This window comes from Neolamprologus multifasciatus, chromosome 6 (genome assembly GCF_963576455.1).
Source record: "Neolamprologus multifasciatus chromosome 6, fNeoMul1.2, whole genome shotgun sequence".
NCBI classification, from domain to species: domain Eukaryota; kingdom Metazoa; phylum Chordata; class Actinopteri; order Cichliformes; family Cichlidae; genus Neolamprologus; species Neolamprologus multifasciatus.
The window spans coordinates 13,177,613-13,196,642 of NC_140444.1; the positions used below are offsets into that span (position 1 = coordinate 13,177,613).

General features: G+C 39.7%; 1 protein-coding gene across 4 annotated transcripts in view; it reads right to left on the reverse strand.

Annotated features, from left to right (window-relative positions):
• The window catches only part of LOC146516596 (zeta-sarcoglycan-like), a 396,328-nt gene that overhangs the window by 186,034 nt on the left and 191,264 nt on the right, over positions 1–19,030 (reverse strand). For all 4 annotated transcript variants that reach the window (XM_085162626.1, XM_085162627.1, XM_085162625.1 and 1 more), the window contains one exon: positions 14,644–14,853. In XM_085162626.1, coding sequence (XP_085018752.1) covers positions 14,644–14,853 — 210 coding nt within the window. The remainder of the gene's footprint in view (positions 1–14,643; positions 14,854–19,030) is intronic.

Genomic DNA, 19,030 nt, shown 5'->3' on the forward strand with positions numbered 1-19,030 from the left:
CCTGGTTCGACTGGCACCTATACAAGTCCATGCCATAACACTGCCTCCAACATGTTTGACAAATAATATGGTATACTTGAGATTATGCTCAATTTTTCCCTTTTACATATTTTTTTCTTCTCATGATTCTGGTACATGTTGATCTTGGTTTCATCTGAGCAAAGAAAAACATCTTTAGAACAGACTCATTTAAACGTTTTCTGGATAAGTCTAAGCTAGTCTTCCTGTTCTTGAGGACGACAGTTTTCACCTTGCTGTAAAGCTTCTGCATTTATATTCCTGGAGGCTTTTCGTTGCAGACCTTGACAATGATACATCAACCTACTCAGAAGTGTTCTTGACTTGCTTAGATGTTGTTGTTTTTTTCAACTTGAATATAATTCTGTCACCATGTGCTTCACCAACAAACAATGACAAACAAACAAGGTACCATGACTGAAAGAAGCTCACATCCTAGTTCCCTTAGAAAAAGAAAGAAGAAAGGGAAAAAGAAAGTTAAAAAAGATTACTAATCATTTAACTTGCCAGAAAGTCAAACCTTTATTTTCAAAGATCATTCTAAGTCACCTTATTGCCGCAAGAACAAAGAGAGAAATCAAAGGACATCATGAATAAGAAATCATACGGGTGAGAGATGAAAGAAATATCGAATACAGAATGAGAACGTGTGTTAACTTGTGCATTAATTTTAGTAATCCAAAGTCCACACTTTGATCCTCCACCAGCACCACTGAGAGTACAAATGCAGAAAAGGTTCATATCAACTAAGGAATAAAAATAGTACATTTGAAAGTACAAACTTTGTTGTCCAGACTTTGATCACTGGAGAACAAATATGGTAGATGATAGTGATGACCATGTACTTTTAAAATACTATATTGTTTTTAGGATTAGCACTGAACCTGAAGATCTTAAAAAAACAAAAAACAAAAAAACCCCAAAACAAATACAAGCTTGGAAACCTAGATCATGAAATCCTCTTTTCCCTGGTGTACTCTGGTAATCAGTTCTGACCATGTTTGATCGACACATATATTAGTGCCCAATATTAGTGAGAATATTCAGTGCTGGAAATGTTTTGGACAGACCCCACACTACTAGTCAAAGTTTGTACACACCATTTCATTTAATGTTTTTTCTTTCGTTTCATGACTTTTTACAATTTTTTACAATTTTACTAAATTGTAGATTCTCACTGAAGGCACCAAAACTATGAATGACCACATATGGGATTATGTAGTGAACAAAAACGTGTTAAATAACTCAAAACATGTATTCTTCAAAATAGCCATCCTTTGCACACTCTTGGCATTCTCTCGATAAGCTTCATGAGGCAGTCACCTGAAATGGTTTTCCCAGAGATGCTGAGCACTTGTTGTCTCTTTTGCCTTCACTTTGCAGTCCATCTCATCCCAAAGCATCTCAGTTGGGTTTATATCAGGTGACTGTGGAGGTCCGGGCCAAATAGCCCTTACACAGCCTGGAGGTGTGTTTGGGGACATTGTCCTGTTGAAAAATAAATGATGGTCCAACTAAATGCAAAGCTGATGGGACGACACGTCACTGCAGGATGCTGCGGTAGGCTTGCTGGTTCAGTGTGCCTTCAATTTTAAATAAATCCCCAACAGTGTCACGAGAGAAGCACCCCCACACCATCACACCCCCTCCTCCATGCTTCACAGTGGGAGCCATGTATGTAAAGACCATCCGTTCACCTTTTCTGTGTCACACAAAGACACTACAAGTGCAACCAAAGATCTCAGATTGTGACTCTGACCAAAGCACAGATTTCCACTGGTCTAATGTCCATTCCTTCTATTTCTTGGCCCACACAACTCTCATCTGCTTGTTGCTTTTGTGGTTTCTTAGCAGCTACTTGACCATAAAGACCTGATTGAACAGTTAATGTAAAGACGCATCTGCTACTGCAACTGTGGCATTCATCTGGGCTCTAATCTGAGGTGCTGTTAACTTGTGATTTCCGAAGCTGGCGGACCTCTGCACAACACAACTGATTGTCCCAAGCCCATTAAGAAGGCAAGAAATTCCACATATGAACCCTGAAAAGGCCCTGTGACGTGAAAAACATTTCAGGTGACTACATCATGAAGCTCTCCGAGAGAAGGCCAGAAGCGAAGGGTGGCTTTGCTACATAATTCCATATATCTTGCTTGCATAAATTCCCCTCTTGGTCCTGCAAGCTGTCTATCCTTCAAGCTCGGGTTGTCTGCCAGAGGCCTGGGAGCTTAAGGGTCTTGTGCAGTATCTTTGCTGTTCCTAGTACTGCGCTCTTCTGGACAGAGATCTCAGATATTGTTGCTGGGATCTACTGGAGCCACTCACCTAACTTGGAAGTCACTGCACCTAGTCCTCCATATTGTGAGAGAGAGAGAGAAAGAGAGAGAGAGAGAGAGAAAGAAGAGAGAGAGAGAAAGAGAGAGAGAGAGCGAGGAGAGAGACTTTTTTTTGGTTTTATGGTAGGAGATTTTGGTTACACCATAACTCATACAGCATCATTATACCTGACTGAGCTGAATATGCTGACACACTGTATTTATCTGCTTTCTTATACTTGATATCTTGTAATTGGCTCTATTCTTATTTATAACCCTATTTTTCCTTTGCTGTATCTCATTTGCCGCTGCAATGATCCAATTTCCCCTTGGGGATTTTCAAAGTTTCATCTCCTCTAGAAATCATTTAATGCACAATGGAACAGAGAATGCATCTGTTCAGTCTATGTGGAATACATCTGACACCAATTCATGATAGCTCTCGCTACAAGGCCATACCGGTTATATCACATCTGTATATTTTCTACTAATGGATAAATAAGACATATGATGGTTCAACTAAGGAATTTCTCTGTCTATTTATATATTTTTTATATCAAGTTTAAGATATTTTTCCCAGTCATAAGGCATTGCAAAACATGATAGAGTATTTCAAACTGTTCTTTCTTTGTTGTTTTTTAACTTCTCTGCTTTTACTCAGATGGGAATTTTAAATCTGGAGTAGAAATCAGAGTAACAGCTGTACGACAGCAGTGCCACAGTCACAGTGAGTGCCTGTTTGAAAGTGAGTGTTGGTTAGCATCTTTACAGAACTTCAGTTTGGAGACCAATACAACATGCCCAGGCATGCCTATGCATTTTCTGCAATAATTATCAACACAATGTAAAAGAAAAAGATTCAGTTTAAAATGTTCTCAGCCATTTTATCATTTTATATTTGACTGCTGACTGTTTGCAATGCCAAATTTAAAAATACTCTTTCATCTCTCAATAGTCAAAGTAAGGTAATGTTCACAATAAATGTAGGGATTGTAGTTTATTTTTCAACTTTCCATGTGATGTCAAAAATACAAACATCTAAGCAAATAACCTGGGACGTCAGCATAAACGTTAAAAGCAAACCTCTATTTCCCTGAAGATGCATACACACAAACAAATGTGCCATTTCAGAGGATCTCCATCGAACACACACACAAACGCGCGCACGCAAACAAAGTCCATTAACATGAGTGTGTGTTCATTATTTATCATCGTTTATATCTTTGGTTGAATGCCAGCTAAGATAACAAGGCTAAAACTGCTGACTGTTGGGTAATTTGCTTTCACACACTTACACACTAAATTGAACAATCCGGTTTCTTTGTTCAAGCACTCACGGACTGAATTTACAGAGCTGGACAGAAAACAGAGGTCTCCTGTGATTATGTCTGCATATTCGTTGTTGGTTTTTTTTTTATTATTATTTTAAATATTGCTACTGGAAATACCAGGACTAAACTGCTGACTGATTCACATTTATACATTACATAAACACGCAGAAACTCCATGGTTGTCTTACAGAGCCAAAAATACTCTTGGGTCTATGCATAACAATACACATCACAGTGATTCAATGTTATATTTCTTGTCTCTCTCTAAGTTTAAACTTAAAATGTTGCTGACTCTATAAAAAGATGTCTTTGTTCTGTCCAAAGTGGTAATCAAGGAGATTCTCCTTCTTTTCCTCCCCCTCTCCCTGGTGCTGTGCATTCTTTGTTGGAGTGGTTTTCTCAGAAAATTGTCTGTCAAACTGTGTGGCGACAGTGCTTCGATGAGCTTGATGAGCTTCAGTATTCTGTGTTCACAGTGGCTCACAGTGCTCATGGAATCCCACCACTTGTATTATAAGCTTCATTTATCAGTGCAACATTGGAATATTAAAACCACTTGTCTAATATTGTGCAGCCCCCCCGATTATTGCAAATGAAGTGGTATTTACATAATGTCTGGCACCAGGATGTTAGGAGGTGATCACTGAGGTCATGTAGGTTGCAGGGATCGGGCCACGGTGGACTGGTCTTGATCAGTTGTACCCTGGGAATACTCGATTAAATTAGGATCAGGCAAGTTTTTGTATATTGCATGAGGTGACACTGACCTGCTGAGGCATCACAAAATCAAATAGAGTTTTGCAACATTGTGTTGTACCTTAAATTGGACATTTCAAACATTTTGTTTATTAAATGGCTAGAAATGACAGAAAAATGTGCAGTATCCTTCGAAGTAAGTTATCTGTGAGAGTAAATCACGTCTTAGTCTTCCAAATCTTCCAAAAGGCCTACTTTGAGCAAAAGAAACAATATAATTTGTTTAGCTCTCTCATCTCTCTTTACCACACTAATCACTTTTTTTACAGTAATTTTTATTGACATAAAATTTACTTCAAATGGGAAAAATATCAAACCTTACTTATATTTCTTTCATGTAAGAATGTGCACAGTATGTGAGTTTGGGTGTTTACTGGACATTCGAGAGATTAACATCAGATATATCAGCAGTCTGATGGATATGTCACATTAACTCTATTTTTTGTTTGTGTGTGTGGGTGTTTGTGACACCAGAAGACAAGGTATTTCATGCTGGACTCTTCCATTACCTGAGGTCAGCACTGTTACTGACAAAGTGAGAAAAATGTGTGCATGCATGTGTGTCTGTATGTGTGTGAGCAATAAACTGCACAGTGCAGGTGTGAAGAGCCACGATGACAGTGGCCGGTCTAAATCAGGAGCTACAGTACAGCTGGTCTGGGGCTCATGGGAGTTCACTCTAACCTCCCACACACAGGAGGGTCCTAACAACCTAAAGCCTTACCTGATTTAAATTTACCATTCACAGTCAACTGTTTGGGCATGTCCAGACAGGTGCCTACCTAGCTGCTATTTTTAAATCTCTCTGTGTACTGTGATTGCAGAAAAGAAGCAACTTCTGGTTTCTACTAAGTCGACTTTTTGTGTGGAAGTTACATTCAAATCGTTTTTGCCTCGGGTAAGGAGTGAGACCAGGAGAGTGTTCATTACATTCTTCACCATTTGCTGGGTTGTGTATCATGAAGTGGTCTCCTAGGGTGAGACTAGACTTAGGGAAAACATTCAGTGTAAACGATATTAACTGTGGTGCATGCCAGCATACCATCTCGAGCTACCTGAGAGAACATTAAAAATACAGGAGGTTTTTGGTCATAAAAACATTCTTCACCCATCATATGTCTCCTAGTGAATTCATCCTCTGTCCCAAAAAAAGTAACTCAAGTTTAGGGACCATGATTTTGTCAAAATGGAGGAGGTCCAGTACCCAGACACAAGTCTTATGGGGCATGAGAAGACTGATATACTGATATATATATATATATATATATATAGAGAGAGAGAGAGAGAGAGAGAGAGATCGATCTATCTATCTGTATCTATATCTATATATATCTATAAGCTGTCCATACCTGAGGCCTTGGAAACTGCCAAGCAAAGACTCACAGCCTTGGCCAGCCACTTGAGGAGGTACACCAGAGAGATAGAAGGCAGGAGAATAAACCAGCTGTTCTCCACAGAACCAGCAAAGGTGTACTCTCAGTGGCAAGGGAACAATAATAAGAGAACAGCACCACCAAGCCTGGAGACGGAGCAATACTGGAAGAGCATATGGGAGAAGGAAGCAACCCATAACGGCAATGCTCAGTGGCTAGTGGATCTGAGGGCAGACCATAGTGACCTCCCTGAACAGGGTCCAGTAACCATCACAGTGGCAGATATCCAAGAAAGGGTCTCCAGTATGAAGAGTTGGACAGCACCAGGGCCCGACATGGTTCACGCCTACTGGCTAAAGAAGGTGAATGCACTCCACGAGCGTCTGGCAGCACAAATGAACCAGCTGCTAGTTAACGAGGGACACCCGGAATGGCTAACCGAAGGTCGGAGGGTCCTGATCCCCAAGGACCCCAAGAAGGGACCGGTCCCCTCCAACTACCGACCAATAACCTGCCTCAGTACTACATGGAAGCTCCTGTCAGGCATCATATCGGCTAAGATGAACAGGCACATGGGTCAATACATGAGGGGGACACAGAAAGGAATTGGCAAGAATACCAGAGGCGCAAAACACCAGCTACTGGTAGACAGAACAGTCAGCCGAGACTGCAAGACCAGACTGACCAACCTGTGCACTGCCTGGATTGATTACAAGAAGGCCTATGACTCAATGCCCCACAGCTGGATACTGGAATGCCTAGAATTGTACAAGATCAATGGGACCCTAAGAGCCTTCATCAGGAACTCAATGGGGATGTGGCGTACAACACTAGAGGCCAACTCCAAGCCCATAGCACAAGTCACCATCAAGTGCGGGATCTTCCAAGGAGATGCTCTGTCCCGACTGCTGTTCTGCATAGGCCTGAACCCCCTCAGTGAGATCAATAACAAGACTGGCTACGGATACCGACTACGGAATGGAGCAGTTGTCAGCCACCTCCTGTACATGGATGACATCAAGCTGTATGCCAAGAGTGAACGAGACATCGATTCACTGATCCACACTACCAGGCTATACAGCAATGACATTGGAATGTCGTTCGGACTGGAGAAGTGTAGTCGGATGGTAACAAAGAGAGGGAAGGTAGTCAGAACTGAGGGGACTGAACTACCAGAAGGCAACATTGCAGACATAGAGGACAGTTACAACTACCTGGGGATCCCGCAGGCGAATGGGAACCATGAAGAGGCCGCTAGAAAAGCTGCAACCACCAAGTACCTGCAGAGGGTCAGGCAAGTCCTGAGGAGTCAGCTGAACGGTAAGAACAAGATCCGGGCCATCAACACGTACGCCCTGCCCGTGATCAGGTACCCTGCTTGGGTAATAGGCTGGCCAAAGGAGGAGATAGAAGCCACTGACATAAAGACAAGAAAGCTCCTTACCATGCATGGAGGGTTTCACCCCAAGTCCAGCACCCTGAGGCTGTACGCTAAGCGGAAGGAAGTGGGCCGGGGACTGGTGAGTGTCAGCACCACAGTCCAGGGTGAGACAACGAACATCCAAGAATACATTGGGAAGATGGCCCCAACTGACCGAGTGCTCAGTGAATACCGAAGGGAGCAGAAACCCAAGAAAGAGGAGGGAGACGAGGAACCATCATGGAAGGACAGGCCCCTGCACGGTATGTACCACCGGCAGATAGAGGAGGTGGCTGATATCCAGAAATCCTACCAGTGGCTGGACAAAGCAGGACTGAAAGACAGCACAGAGGCAAAAATAATGGCGGCACAAGAACAAGCTCTGAGTACAAGATCCATAGAGGCTGGGGTCTATCACACCAGGCAAGACCCCAGGTGCAGGCTGTGTAAAGATGCCCCAGAGACAATCCAGCACATAACAGCAGGGTGCAAGATGCTAGCAGGCAAGGCATACATGGAACGCCATAACCAAGTGGCCGGCATAGTGTACAGGAACATCTGTGTCGAGTATAACCTGGAAGTCTGACCCAGTGGTCAAAATGGGAGCTGCCCCCAAGGGCGGTAGAGAATGACCGAGCTAAGATCCTGTGGGACTTCCAGATACAGACAGACAAAATGGTGGTGGCTAACCAACCGGACATAGTGGTGGTAGACAAACAGAAGAAGACGGCCGTAGTGATCGATGTAGCGGTTCCGAATGACAGCAATATCAGGAAGAAGGAACACAAGAAGCTGGAGAAATACCAAGGGCTCAGAGAAGAGCTCGAGAGGATGTGGAGGGTGAAGGTAACGGTGGTCCCAGTCGTTATCGGAGCACTAGGTGCAGTGACTCCCAAGCTAGGCGAGTGGCTCCAGCAGATCCCGGGAATAACATCGGAAATCTCTGTCCAGAAGAGTGCAGTCCTGGGAACAGCTAAGATACTGCGCAGGACCCTCAAGCTCCCAGGCCTCTGGTAGCGGACCCGGCCTTGAAGGATAAAACCGCTGTTATATATGTATATATATATATATATATATATATATATATATATATATACACACATACACACACACACACACACACACACATATATATATATATATATATATATATATATATATATAGAGAGAGAGAGAGAGAGAGAGAGACAGAGAGAGAGAGAGATAGATAGATAGATAGATAGATATAGATATATATGCCACACTTTAACAGCCACACATCAAGCTTCACACAATTGTCTTTGTCAGCCCATCATCCACTCCCTTCCATTTCATGAGATGGTGAAATACACACCTCTCCAAGTCCCAAAGGACCCCAGAGTCTGCCAATAGGAGACCGGGGCTGAGAATGGATGATGGGACGATATTTTAAACGACACGAACACATACTTCCTCCTTTCACTCCCTCTCCTTCCTTTTCCCGTCTTCTTCGATACATCATTCACCATCTCCTCTGCTTGCCTCTCTCACTCAAACCTCCCTTTGTTTCCATCTCTCTTCTCTCTTTACCACACTAATCACTCAGATTAGGTTTTTTTTTCCTTTGTTAAAGAAATTAAGCTTTCAATGTCAAGCCTAGTATGACACACACACACACACACACACACACACGCACGCACAACTGATCAACATAAACTGCAATGCAGCTGTGACAGCAAAGAGCAATCCATCCACTAATTGAGATCATGTGCCTATTGCCCTGCTTGCCTGAAGGAAATGACAAACATTCTGCTAAACAGCACTGACTAAAAGCTTCAGACAGAGAATGCTTTCCACTCTTTCTTGTCCCTTTAATCTAATTTGGCATAGAACAACACATCTTTATTCACATATAAGCACTGGTACCTCATTTTCAATGAGGTAAGTCTAATTTCCCTTTAGTTGAAGTAGTTGAAGTAAACATTTTGAAATAATTTGCCAATAATAAAGATTTTTTATATAAAAAATGAAGGCATAAACATTTAAAGGACCCAGTGCTTACTGCACATCAGATCTTCTGAAACTGTCTTGCATCTCAGTAACTCATTGTGGAGATGTGAGCATCAAACATGATTGGTTAAACATTTTTCTTGGTAGGCAGCTAGTATATATATCTTGAAAATGAAAGAAATCTCAAGTCAATGAAGACGCTTGCTCAAATCTTTACTCTGGAATTCATGCTGAAACAGTGTACAGCGCACATTCATGAAAGGGTGACGTTAAGGCCCAAAATCTCAACTTCGTTTTGTAGTGAGTATTCACATACAAAGAAAAAATGGAATGCAGATAAAATACTGAAGTCAGGGCTCATAAACAGGAAAATGTGCATCAGCATTTGATTACATCGCATCATATGAGACTTTATAAACTAATTTCCCAAGTCTGACTGTTAGATCCACTTCAAAGAAAGTTTCAGCAACACCCATTAACAGTCGTCAACTCTGGCAAAAACGGCAGCACTTACTGAAAACTCACGATATCCTCAACAACTCAACTCAGTATCACCATCATCAAAGAGTAAATAAACATTTACACTCTGCACTGTGCATGGTGATAATAAAGGTAAGCAGAGGAGTAATTAATTCAGATGAATGCCACCCAGAGCATTTGTTGTGACTAGGAGGTAAAAATATAAATTACTGCAAAATATCTTATTGACACAGGCCCATTTTTAAATTCCTGATTCATTGCTAAGTATTGATATTCAAGTATGTTAAAATATAGTATGTACTAAATGCTTTTATCCAAAAGACAGTATTAGAAACTTTCAGTCACAGGCCTTTAAGGAGAAATGTGGAGTGCCTGACTGGGATCTTGGTGGGTTTCAGGGGGTTAAAGTAAATTGGCTGAGTTTACAGCAAAATTAAGCCATTAACGGGAGTCACGTCAGCCCAGACAACGACAATCAAAGCTGATGACCCTGACCTGTAGTCATTGCTGTCTTTGTCTGCCCGTTCCCTTAGTTTTATGAGATACATGAGCTAGAATTGTTCTGGCCTCTTTTATACCCTGTTGTATTTTTTTGTCTCAAACTATTTATGTAGCTATAACCACATTGCTAATTAATGATGGCGATTTTTATAGATTTTCCAATTGTTGTTTTAAAACCTTTTGTGACACTGATCAGAGAAGTACCACAAGAATACGATTTTATTTTATGACCCCACTGATTGGCAGCCAATCAGGACTTAAAAACAATAAAAGCCCACTGCACTCACTGCCAGTAAAATGTTTATCAGCATAAAAGCTGTGTGTGTGTGAGTGTGTGTGTGTATGAATGCTGAAACACACTGCAGACCTCTGACAGTTTTATAGTTATTCATAGACTATTTATCGCTTCGGTGTGGTGAAAGAATAAAGCTTCTGCACAAAGTTACACATAAATGTTTCAACTCAGGAGTTTCAACCACACTATAAAAACTAATTCTGCTGTTTTAACATACACACTTGACAATGGTATGACAATTCTCAGTGTTGTAAAATCGCATCTGGTTTATGGCTTAATGTTGTAGCAGAAGTATTTTAATAATTTACGCACATATTAAAATAGGTCATTATGGAAACACACAAGGCAGCACATTACAAATTACATTATGCTTAGCCAAAAAGAATAAGCAGGTAAAAAAAAGAAAACACTCACTCTACACAGTGCACAGTCTAAGACACACACATGCACACAAACACACCACGCTCAAGTCCAGACAGGAATTAGGCAGGCTGATTGGTGAGTGACAACTGAAATTGAATTTCTCTGCTGTGAAGGCCCAAAGGACTCAGGGGAGAACATAAACACAATCACATGTGGGTATCGGTACACACAGGCATGAAAAAGCACACACACATCAGACATACACACACGTCAGCATGAACAATTGCTGAATAATTGCTGGCGCACACACAAATACACGCACATATTCTTTCTCCCTCAGCTCCGCTTTCTCTCTTGTTCTCTTTCTCTTGAACAAATACAAATACAAACACACACACACATATAAACTTATATCCCCACCAGTCCCTGCTCTCTAATTTACTGCCAAAGCTGTCTCTTCAAAAGCAAATCTCTTTTTTTTTCTCTTCCCAAAACATCACAATGGCAATCACATCTGGCAGCTCCAAACAAAACAACAAGTTTGAGAAAGGCCATCATTATACTGTGGCCAGTTAGCTGTGATTTGAATTGTGATGATGAAAATGACAATCACTGGGCCACACATGATGCCAACTCCCACTAGGTAAATTTGGAAGAGAAATTTAGGAATCATGAAGGGAAATTTAGTTGTGCATTGGTGTTTCTGAGCTTGTGAGTTAAAGAGTTTTTATTCTTATGGCATATGCCTTATAAAATAATAGCAGACAACTGTGCTTGCAAAATCAGTCAACATAATACACCCCAGAGAATCTTCTGCTAACATCCACTGACCGATACCACAAGATACCTCTAGAGAATCTGTGACCACGTCTTGATGATTCAGAGCTGTTTGGGTGTCACAAAGGGGACCTATGTAAGAATAAACCGGTGATTTCAAAGTTGTGGCTGAATGGTATATATTAGCTACCTCTGAACTTACTTTGCTGTGATTACAATGATACAGTACAGGCACATTATTTACATGATGAAAATAGTGTTGTTGTTTTTTTACTTCTTTAGCAAAGATTCAATAATTTATCGCAAACATTTGATTTTAATGGAATTTTTAAAGCCATTGTATTTGAATTGCTCAGTAATACAGTAACTGCACTAAATGCAGCTTTTTTTTTTGGAATACAATGGAAGCTCCCTGGTAAGCACAGCATGAACACTTTTAAAGTACACTTTGTGCCAGATTGCAGCTAAATTACTAAAAACTTATATTGCCAAATTTCTCTGCTGGCAGACTTAATTTGTCACACAGCTGTGCTCCAGTAAATATAAATACACATCTTCGAGTAAGCAAAGAACTATGATGGAGAATTGCATCACTTATAAATTCAGTCTTTTTCTATTTAGCTATTCGCACCATGATTTGAGGTCTAAATCACGCACTGCACATTTTAAGCAATATACTTGATGGTTGCATTTTTCTGTAAACAAGTTATAGTCATCAAGAAAAAGGGTGCTGCATGACCATGTTGCTACTTATTTTTTTCAATTATTCATTTATTTCATAAACTAGCAAACTACTCCTCTCAGATAAGTCGATCCATATCTCAGAACCAGCTGAAGACTCAGAGCTGGCTGTCAGCAGGGAAATTAGTAAATCATAAGAAATTCCAAAAATATATTCAGATTTTTCCTGTGAGCAACAATCGTCTCCTGGAATTTTTAGAAGGCGATGTAGAAATTCTACACTGTTCACTCTTTTATGCACTATAATGACTTTTTGGAGGAAATTAGTAAGCGCCCGAGGTCTTCTGCTTCAAAACTGCAGTCAATACTAATACTTCACAGTCTAAACTATAACTTTGCTCTGCTCCAACTGTGATCTCATCTGTTGATCTCTATCTCTAAACCAACTGAAGAAACAGGCTTAAGGCTGGCTGCTGGCAGGGAAATCATACAGCTATTACACTGGCACTTCATAGTCTAAATTGCTAACTGTAACTTTCCTCTGCTCCAGTTGCTACCACCCTTATTTTCCGAGTAAATTCCCACCATTTCTTGCTTTCTCTTTCTCCATAGGCCAATCACAAACTTACTAAACTTACTTTTCTGTGAAAGAAAAGTGCAGCAGCCAGCAGTGGGTTAACAAGTAACAAGTTAATATGTCTTCTTTCTGACATGAGATTCATGTTTACTGTGACAGTTTTAAAAAGATAAAATAATATAATACTGTGTATAAGGTGTGTTTCTCCATCTCCTGTTATTTATTTAAACAGATCCTAATGTGGTATACAGTCACTATGTTTTAGTCTGGATGCTAGATAAACCTATGTCTGATTTATTTATCTATCACAGATATAAGTACCTCCTTTCCAATATTACATCTGTGTCTTCTTGACTTAGCGTTTTCCTTATTGCTTTTTGCTAAAATCTGACCTGAACTGATCCAAAACAATTCAGTTTCTGCTACTTTCAGGCTGGAATGTGTTAGTGTATACTTTGGTAACAAGTTTTGCACCAGTGACTGAATGTCAGACTATATGTCAGCTCATCCACCACCCACCTCCCCCTCCATGAGACACTGAAATAGCCATGCTTCCAGGCCCTGAAGATTCGTCCATTTAAAATAGAAAAATTAATTATTGTCTTTCTGCAGCAGCAAAAACAACATCACGTGTATCATATGCATCATTCATAGACATAGCTGATAATTGGTGCCACATATAAACAATACATAACATAGATGGCTTTTAGTACAATTAACCACCTGAGTCCAGTTTACTGAGCTTACTTAGCACCTACCTATCACATAACACAGTCACACCTCTAATAGGCAGTTTGAACCAACTACTTTTTTATAAGACTATGAATGTATTTATTTTGATATATAGAATTCTTTGAGGATTGTCTGTGAAAAGTATTTGTATCTGCCTCTGCTTTTTCACACAACGGCATGGCCTATGCCATATCTTCATCTCTTTTATGCTTCTTGCTTGCTGTGTCTTCCCTGAGGCATTTACCCATCCACCTCTCGGACCCTTTTTCTCCATCTTAATATTCTGACATTGCTTACTGAAACATAAGGCATTATGTGAAAATACTTTACTAGAGGTTTACAGGGGTCAAATCCTGCCTCATTTACATTCTACTATCACAGTGTCGTTTCTTAGGCCCCAGGGCAATAACGGATATTGCATGTGTTTATGATGTAAGCCTTAGAAAGTGTTTACAAAGCAGGACATGAGCCTTGGTGTGTATATATTAACAGGATTAATAAAACACACAAAAAATAAGGACATAGTTAAAATTACAGTGATGATGGAACAGAGGAGCAAAGTCTAATACCACCTATACTGAATACACAATGAAGAAAACAGGTTTGGGGATGAGCCTTCAATGTCTGGGTTGATTCTACTGGATCACTTTATTGTGTCCTCCCACAGTGAACATGAATCTAGAGTTTATAGTTTCAATGTCAGCCACTATTCAGGTGTTTGCTTAGGTCCAAGAGATGTGGACAAAGATATGAATAATGTGTTCATGTGTACAACAATGAAGTGGAATCAGTAACCGTAATAATATATGTTTGACTAAACAAACTTCATATAGAGTGAAGACAACTGATTAAGATTTAATTTGAAGAAAGAACCCCCACCCCCAACACACACACACACACACATACATAAATTATCATCACTCCCATGTTCCATTACATTACAGAAGCCCTTTTAAATGCACTCTCTCAGATTTTTCACATAAACCCCCACATAAACACAAGCCCATATAACATCCTGGCACTTTAATGATAGAAACACACACACGCGCTTCTTACCGGAGTGAAGTTCATGACTTTGAGAATCCAGATGGTCAGTGCCAGGTTGACAATCATGGTGACGAGGAGGAGGAGGATGAAAAAGTACAAGCATCTCTTTCTCCAGCCATAGATTCCCACTGCTGGATAAACCTGCGCACCACAAACTGAAGCCCCTCTCTGGTGGAGGGGGTTGGGCTGTGCTGCAAGGATATACTGCTCCTGGGTCATCTGAGGGAGACACAAATATAATGTTACATGTAAGATGTAACATTTCTTTTTTAGAAATTTCTCTCATTCTTCAATTTTATTTGAAGAATATCTCTATACTGACATTTTTTTTAAGAAATGGAAATGCAGAGTTTGTCCCTGTTTGTCAGCTGTAGATGCCCTAGTAAAATACTGAACATATTTTTTCTATTATTGTGAATGTTTGTATTCATTTATATTATACAAGGATGATAAACAAATGTGATGACTGTGAAGAAACAAATTCAAAAACAAGCAATTAATGGAATTTTTATTTCTCCCTTTTTCAGTCAGTGTTGTGGCCATTTTAAGTCATAGGTAAGCCTGTACCAGATGCCTCCAGTTGGAGGAACACTGTTAATGTACAATCGGTATTAGCTATTACACCATATAACTGTGATTTGTCTTTTATTTGCAGGTGCGTACTAAAATACAGTCAGATCTAGCCAACACATAAGATAAATGGTCTCTACATTTCGCATCCAAAATAAGAGTGTTTGGAGCTGATCCACAGGCGCTAGATCCGGGCCAATCTCATACTGATTATAACTGCAGCTCATTAAAAAGAAAACTAGAAATAAGTTACCCTGAGATGTGGATACATTAAAAAAACAAAAAACTCCAACATTAGACCTTATCATAATAAAACTCAATGATAACTTGGAAATGGCTAAAAGAAAGTCTTAGTCGTTATTATGAAGTGTTACATTAAAAAGTTGTGTAGGGCATCAAATTGTCCAGAAATGTCTCTGTATGCAGCATAAGCAACAACAGGAAGAGGAGAGGCTAAACTTTCAGCGTTTTGGAGGAAGGAAGAACGGAAAATACAAAAAACATAAGATAGCAAAAAAGAGGAAGAATGGAAGCATTTTAGAGTTTTGAGAGTGAGATAACAGGAGAGAGAAAGAGTAAGACCAAAGCATGATAAAAATGAGATAGAGGTGGAGCTGTAAAGTGGAAAGATAGCACAGCATTGAGTACTGAGAGATAGGAAGGGAGGCTGGAGAAAGAGAGAGAGGGCAGATAAGATGGTAGAGGAGGACAGAGTCCATTAGTTGTAGTGCAGCAATTGGAGTCATTGGTGGCAAGAGATATGGACACTGGCTGCAAGGCACTATTATCTCTGTCCATCTGACTCTCTAACTCTCTTTCACTCTTTTACCCCACTCGCTATACCTCAGATTCCCTCTTGGTTCCTTCATGCTTTCTCCCTAATTCACCTCCTATCTCACTTTTGCACATCTCTCTCTTCCTCTTTATCAGTCTCTCTCTTTACGTACACACAACACAAACACACACATACACACACAAACACACATTAAGTCTTTATTTGCTGAGACTGCATGACCTTAACACCTCAGTGACTGTTGATTTTTCTTCCCCCCTGCAATGCCTTTTCTCTATATAGTCTCACATGATGAAACCCAACAAGCCTTGATGATAAACAAAAAATGCTGACTTTTGCCTTAGCCTGCAGAAAAAAAAGGAAATGCAGGCTTTGCTTGTCTAAGTTTTATTGTTTCATTTTGGGGAGAGGAGCGTCTAAAACAACTATCAGCTTGTGATTGGTGTCTCCACAGGGGTCCTGTTTCTTATACGTAAGAGGCAAACCCCAAGGTCTGCTTGAGGTATTCATGCCATGACAGTGTATAAACACCATGGAAGTCTAAAAAAAAAAAAACATTAACAAGCTTTTAAAGCTAACAGATTAACCTTGAGGAGGATTGATAGTGGGGCCTCAGGTCCTCTGTCTCCGTAAGGCTGGGGCTGTCTGACCCATGAGTTTTAGCACTGAAAATAATGTAAAAAATGACTCTTTAATATTTATGAGTCAGAATAACAACATGTTGTGGCTGAAGATTTACTTTGATGTCTTGGGAAACAGCACTGTTTTCTTCCTCTTTCCATTAAGGATTAAACTCCAGTTCTTAGATGGTCTTGTCCCTCAAGCTGATGAAGATTGCTAAGTATAAGATGAGGCATAAGATAAATTTTAATTTAAATTATTCATTACATAGTATTTTTATTGGATTCAGTTAAATCCAGTGTATCTGTGAGGGACCAAGCAGCAAATGCATAGAGGACACAGGAAAAATATCTTCAGAATGTTTTTTTTTTTTTTTAACCCCAAAAAAGTTTAAAAAGATAAAATTCTAAATATAATTAGCGGGCCCATGAAAGAGGTCAACTAAATATAACGCTACTCAAAAGTAACTTCCAGAAACCTAATCACACAAAGTAGACACGACCTAACTCACAAACTGACGTAAACACAAAGACACAGGAGGGTAACCTTTATAGTGGTTTGGCTAAACCATTTACACACAATAGGAGGGAACAAAAACAAACACCAATACTAACTAAGCACAAAATAACACAAGTAAACCTAAAACACCCCCGTTTCTGACAAGCACTTCTGACAAGCCAATGCCTGCTCAGCAGGCATTGGCTGTGTCACAATTCAGGGGCTGCATCCTTAGGAGGCCGCATCTGAAGGCCGATTATGTCACAGCAACGCAACGAAGGCTGTCCCAACAAATCCTTCATTTCCCCAAATTTGAAGGATGGGTTGGTGTATCCTTAGTGGCCCAACCTATCCCAGAATTCATAGCGCAGCCCAGCCAATTCCAGTTTCCAACAATGGGGGCAACTACTTAATTGTAATATTACTCTTATTACTCTTTTCAATACTTTATAAATTAAATTATTATTTCTAATATTTGTATAATAATATAAAAATACTTTTCAAATGCGGCAATGGCAGAGAAGCGCAGCTAAAGAGTTTGAAATATTACTCTTTCTGTGTCACAAAATAAACTTTTAACATATTTTCAGCCGATAATGTAGGTGTGTAAATATCTGCTTGGTTTATCAAGACATCACATATTTGCCAAAGTGCTCCAATGTTTTCTGAGAGCTGGCGAGAACACCGGACTCCCAGCACATCATTTTCAGACGGTCTTTTGCTAATCAGATGAAACATGATATATAAGTCACTTATATATCACTTATATTATATACCAAACAACAACTTAAAATGTTGTTGTTTGGCTTTTTTCAGTGTTTTATTAAATACCCCCCCCCCTAAAAAAAAACAAACAAAAAAAAACCAAAAAACAATCAAAGAAAGAGAAACATAATTAATATAACAGAAAACATTTTTAAAAACCACACAATGCTAATATGTGCGTGCTTCATAATATCACTGTTAGGTTTAAGTAAAGACATTAATGAATTATATTACTGAAATAATTGCAAACCAAACTAATGAAGCAAATTAATGGACTGATTTTACCCATGTGTGGCTGATGCCATGACAGTATTGAGGGATATATAAGCACTTTGCGATTGTTATGGATAACCTGCCTACACATATTGTTAGGGCTGTTCGATATAACGATATATATCGGATGATGATATAAAAACGTCTATCGTTTCGTGGTGTCGCAAAATAAACTGCTAACGGCAATATTTTGTCATCGTTTTGATGGTCACTGTAGTGTCTATATTAATTTCTTAAAGTTCTTTCTTTCTCGTATATTTAATATAACCACACTACCGACGGACAAGTGCCTGTTTTTATGCGTTGTGGTTAGCAACAATGACGGTAACAGCATCGCCTGTCCGCTTGTTTATGTTGCACATAAACCTTTCACAATAAAGCTCAAGATCCCGTTGAGACTTTTCAAAATAAACTGAATCACGTGAAAGAGCAGATTATTTACGACTGAGAAGTAAAAAAGAGCCGCCAGGTGCTAAAAAATAAACCTTAGACTCAAACGTTAGAACAGGCTTTTAAGTGCAGCACGCTGTGTAATAAATACTCACAAAGAAAACGGCGGCCGTTACAACTTATGCCTAAAAATGTATCGTTTAATACATCTGTTAAAACACTCGACTCCAGCTACATGACGCGCAGCTGGAAACACTTCCCGCAAGTCAAGCTGCCCGAGATTCACAGAATTTACAGAAAATGCTACATTTTTGTGATTTATATCGTTATCGGACGATAGAATTCTTATATTGGGATATGAGATTTTGGTCATATCGCACATGGACCTTTTCCAGAATTTTAGGATATCAGCAGAACTTTTTAACCAAACCAATATTAACTAATCTGATCCAAAATCTTACTCTAATTAACTATAATCTAATAGTG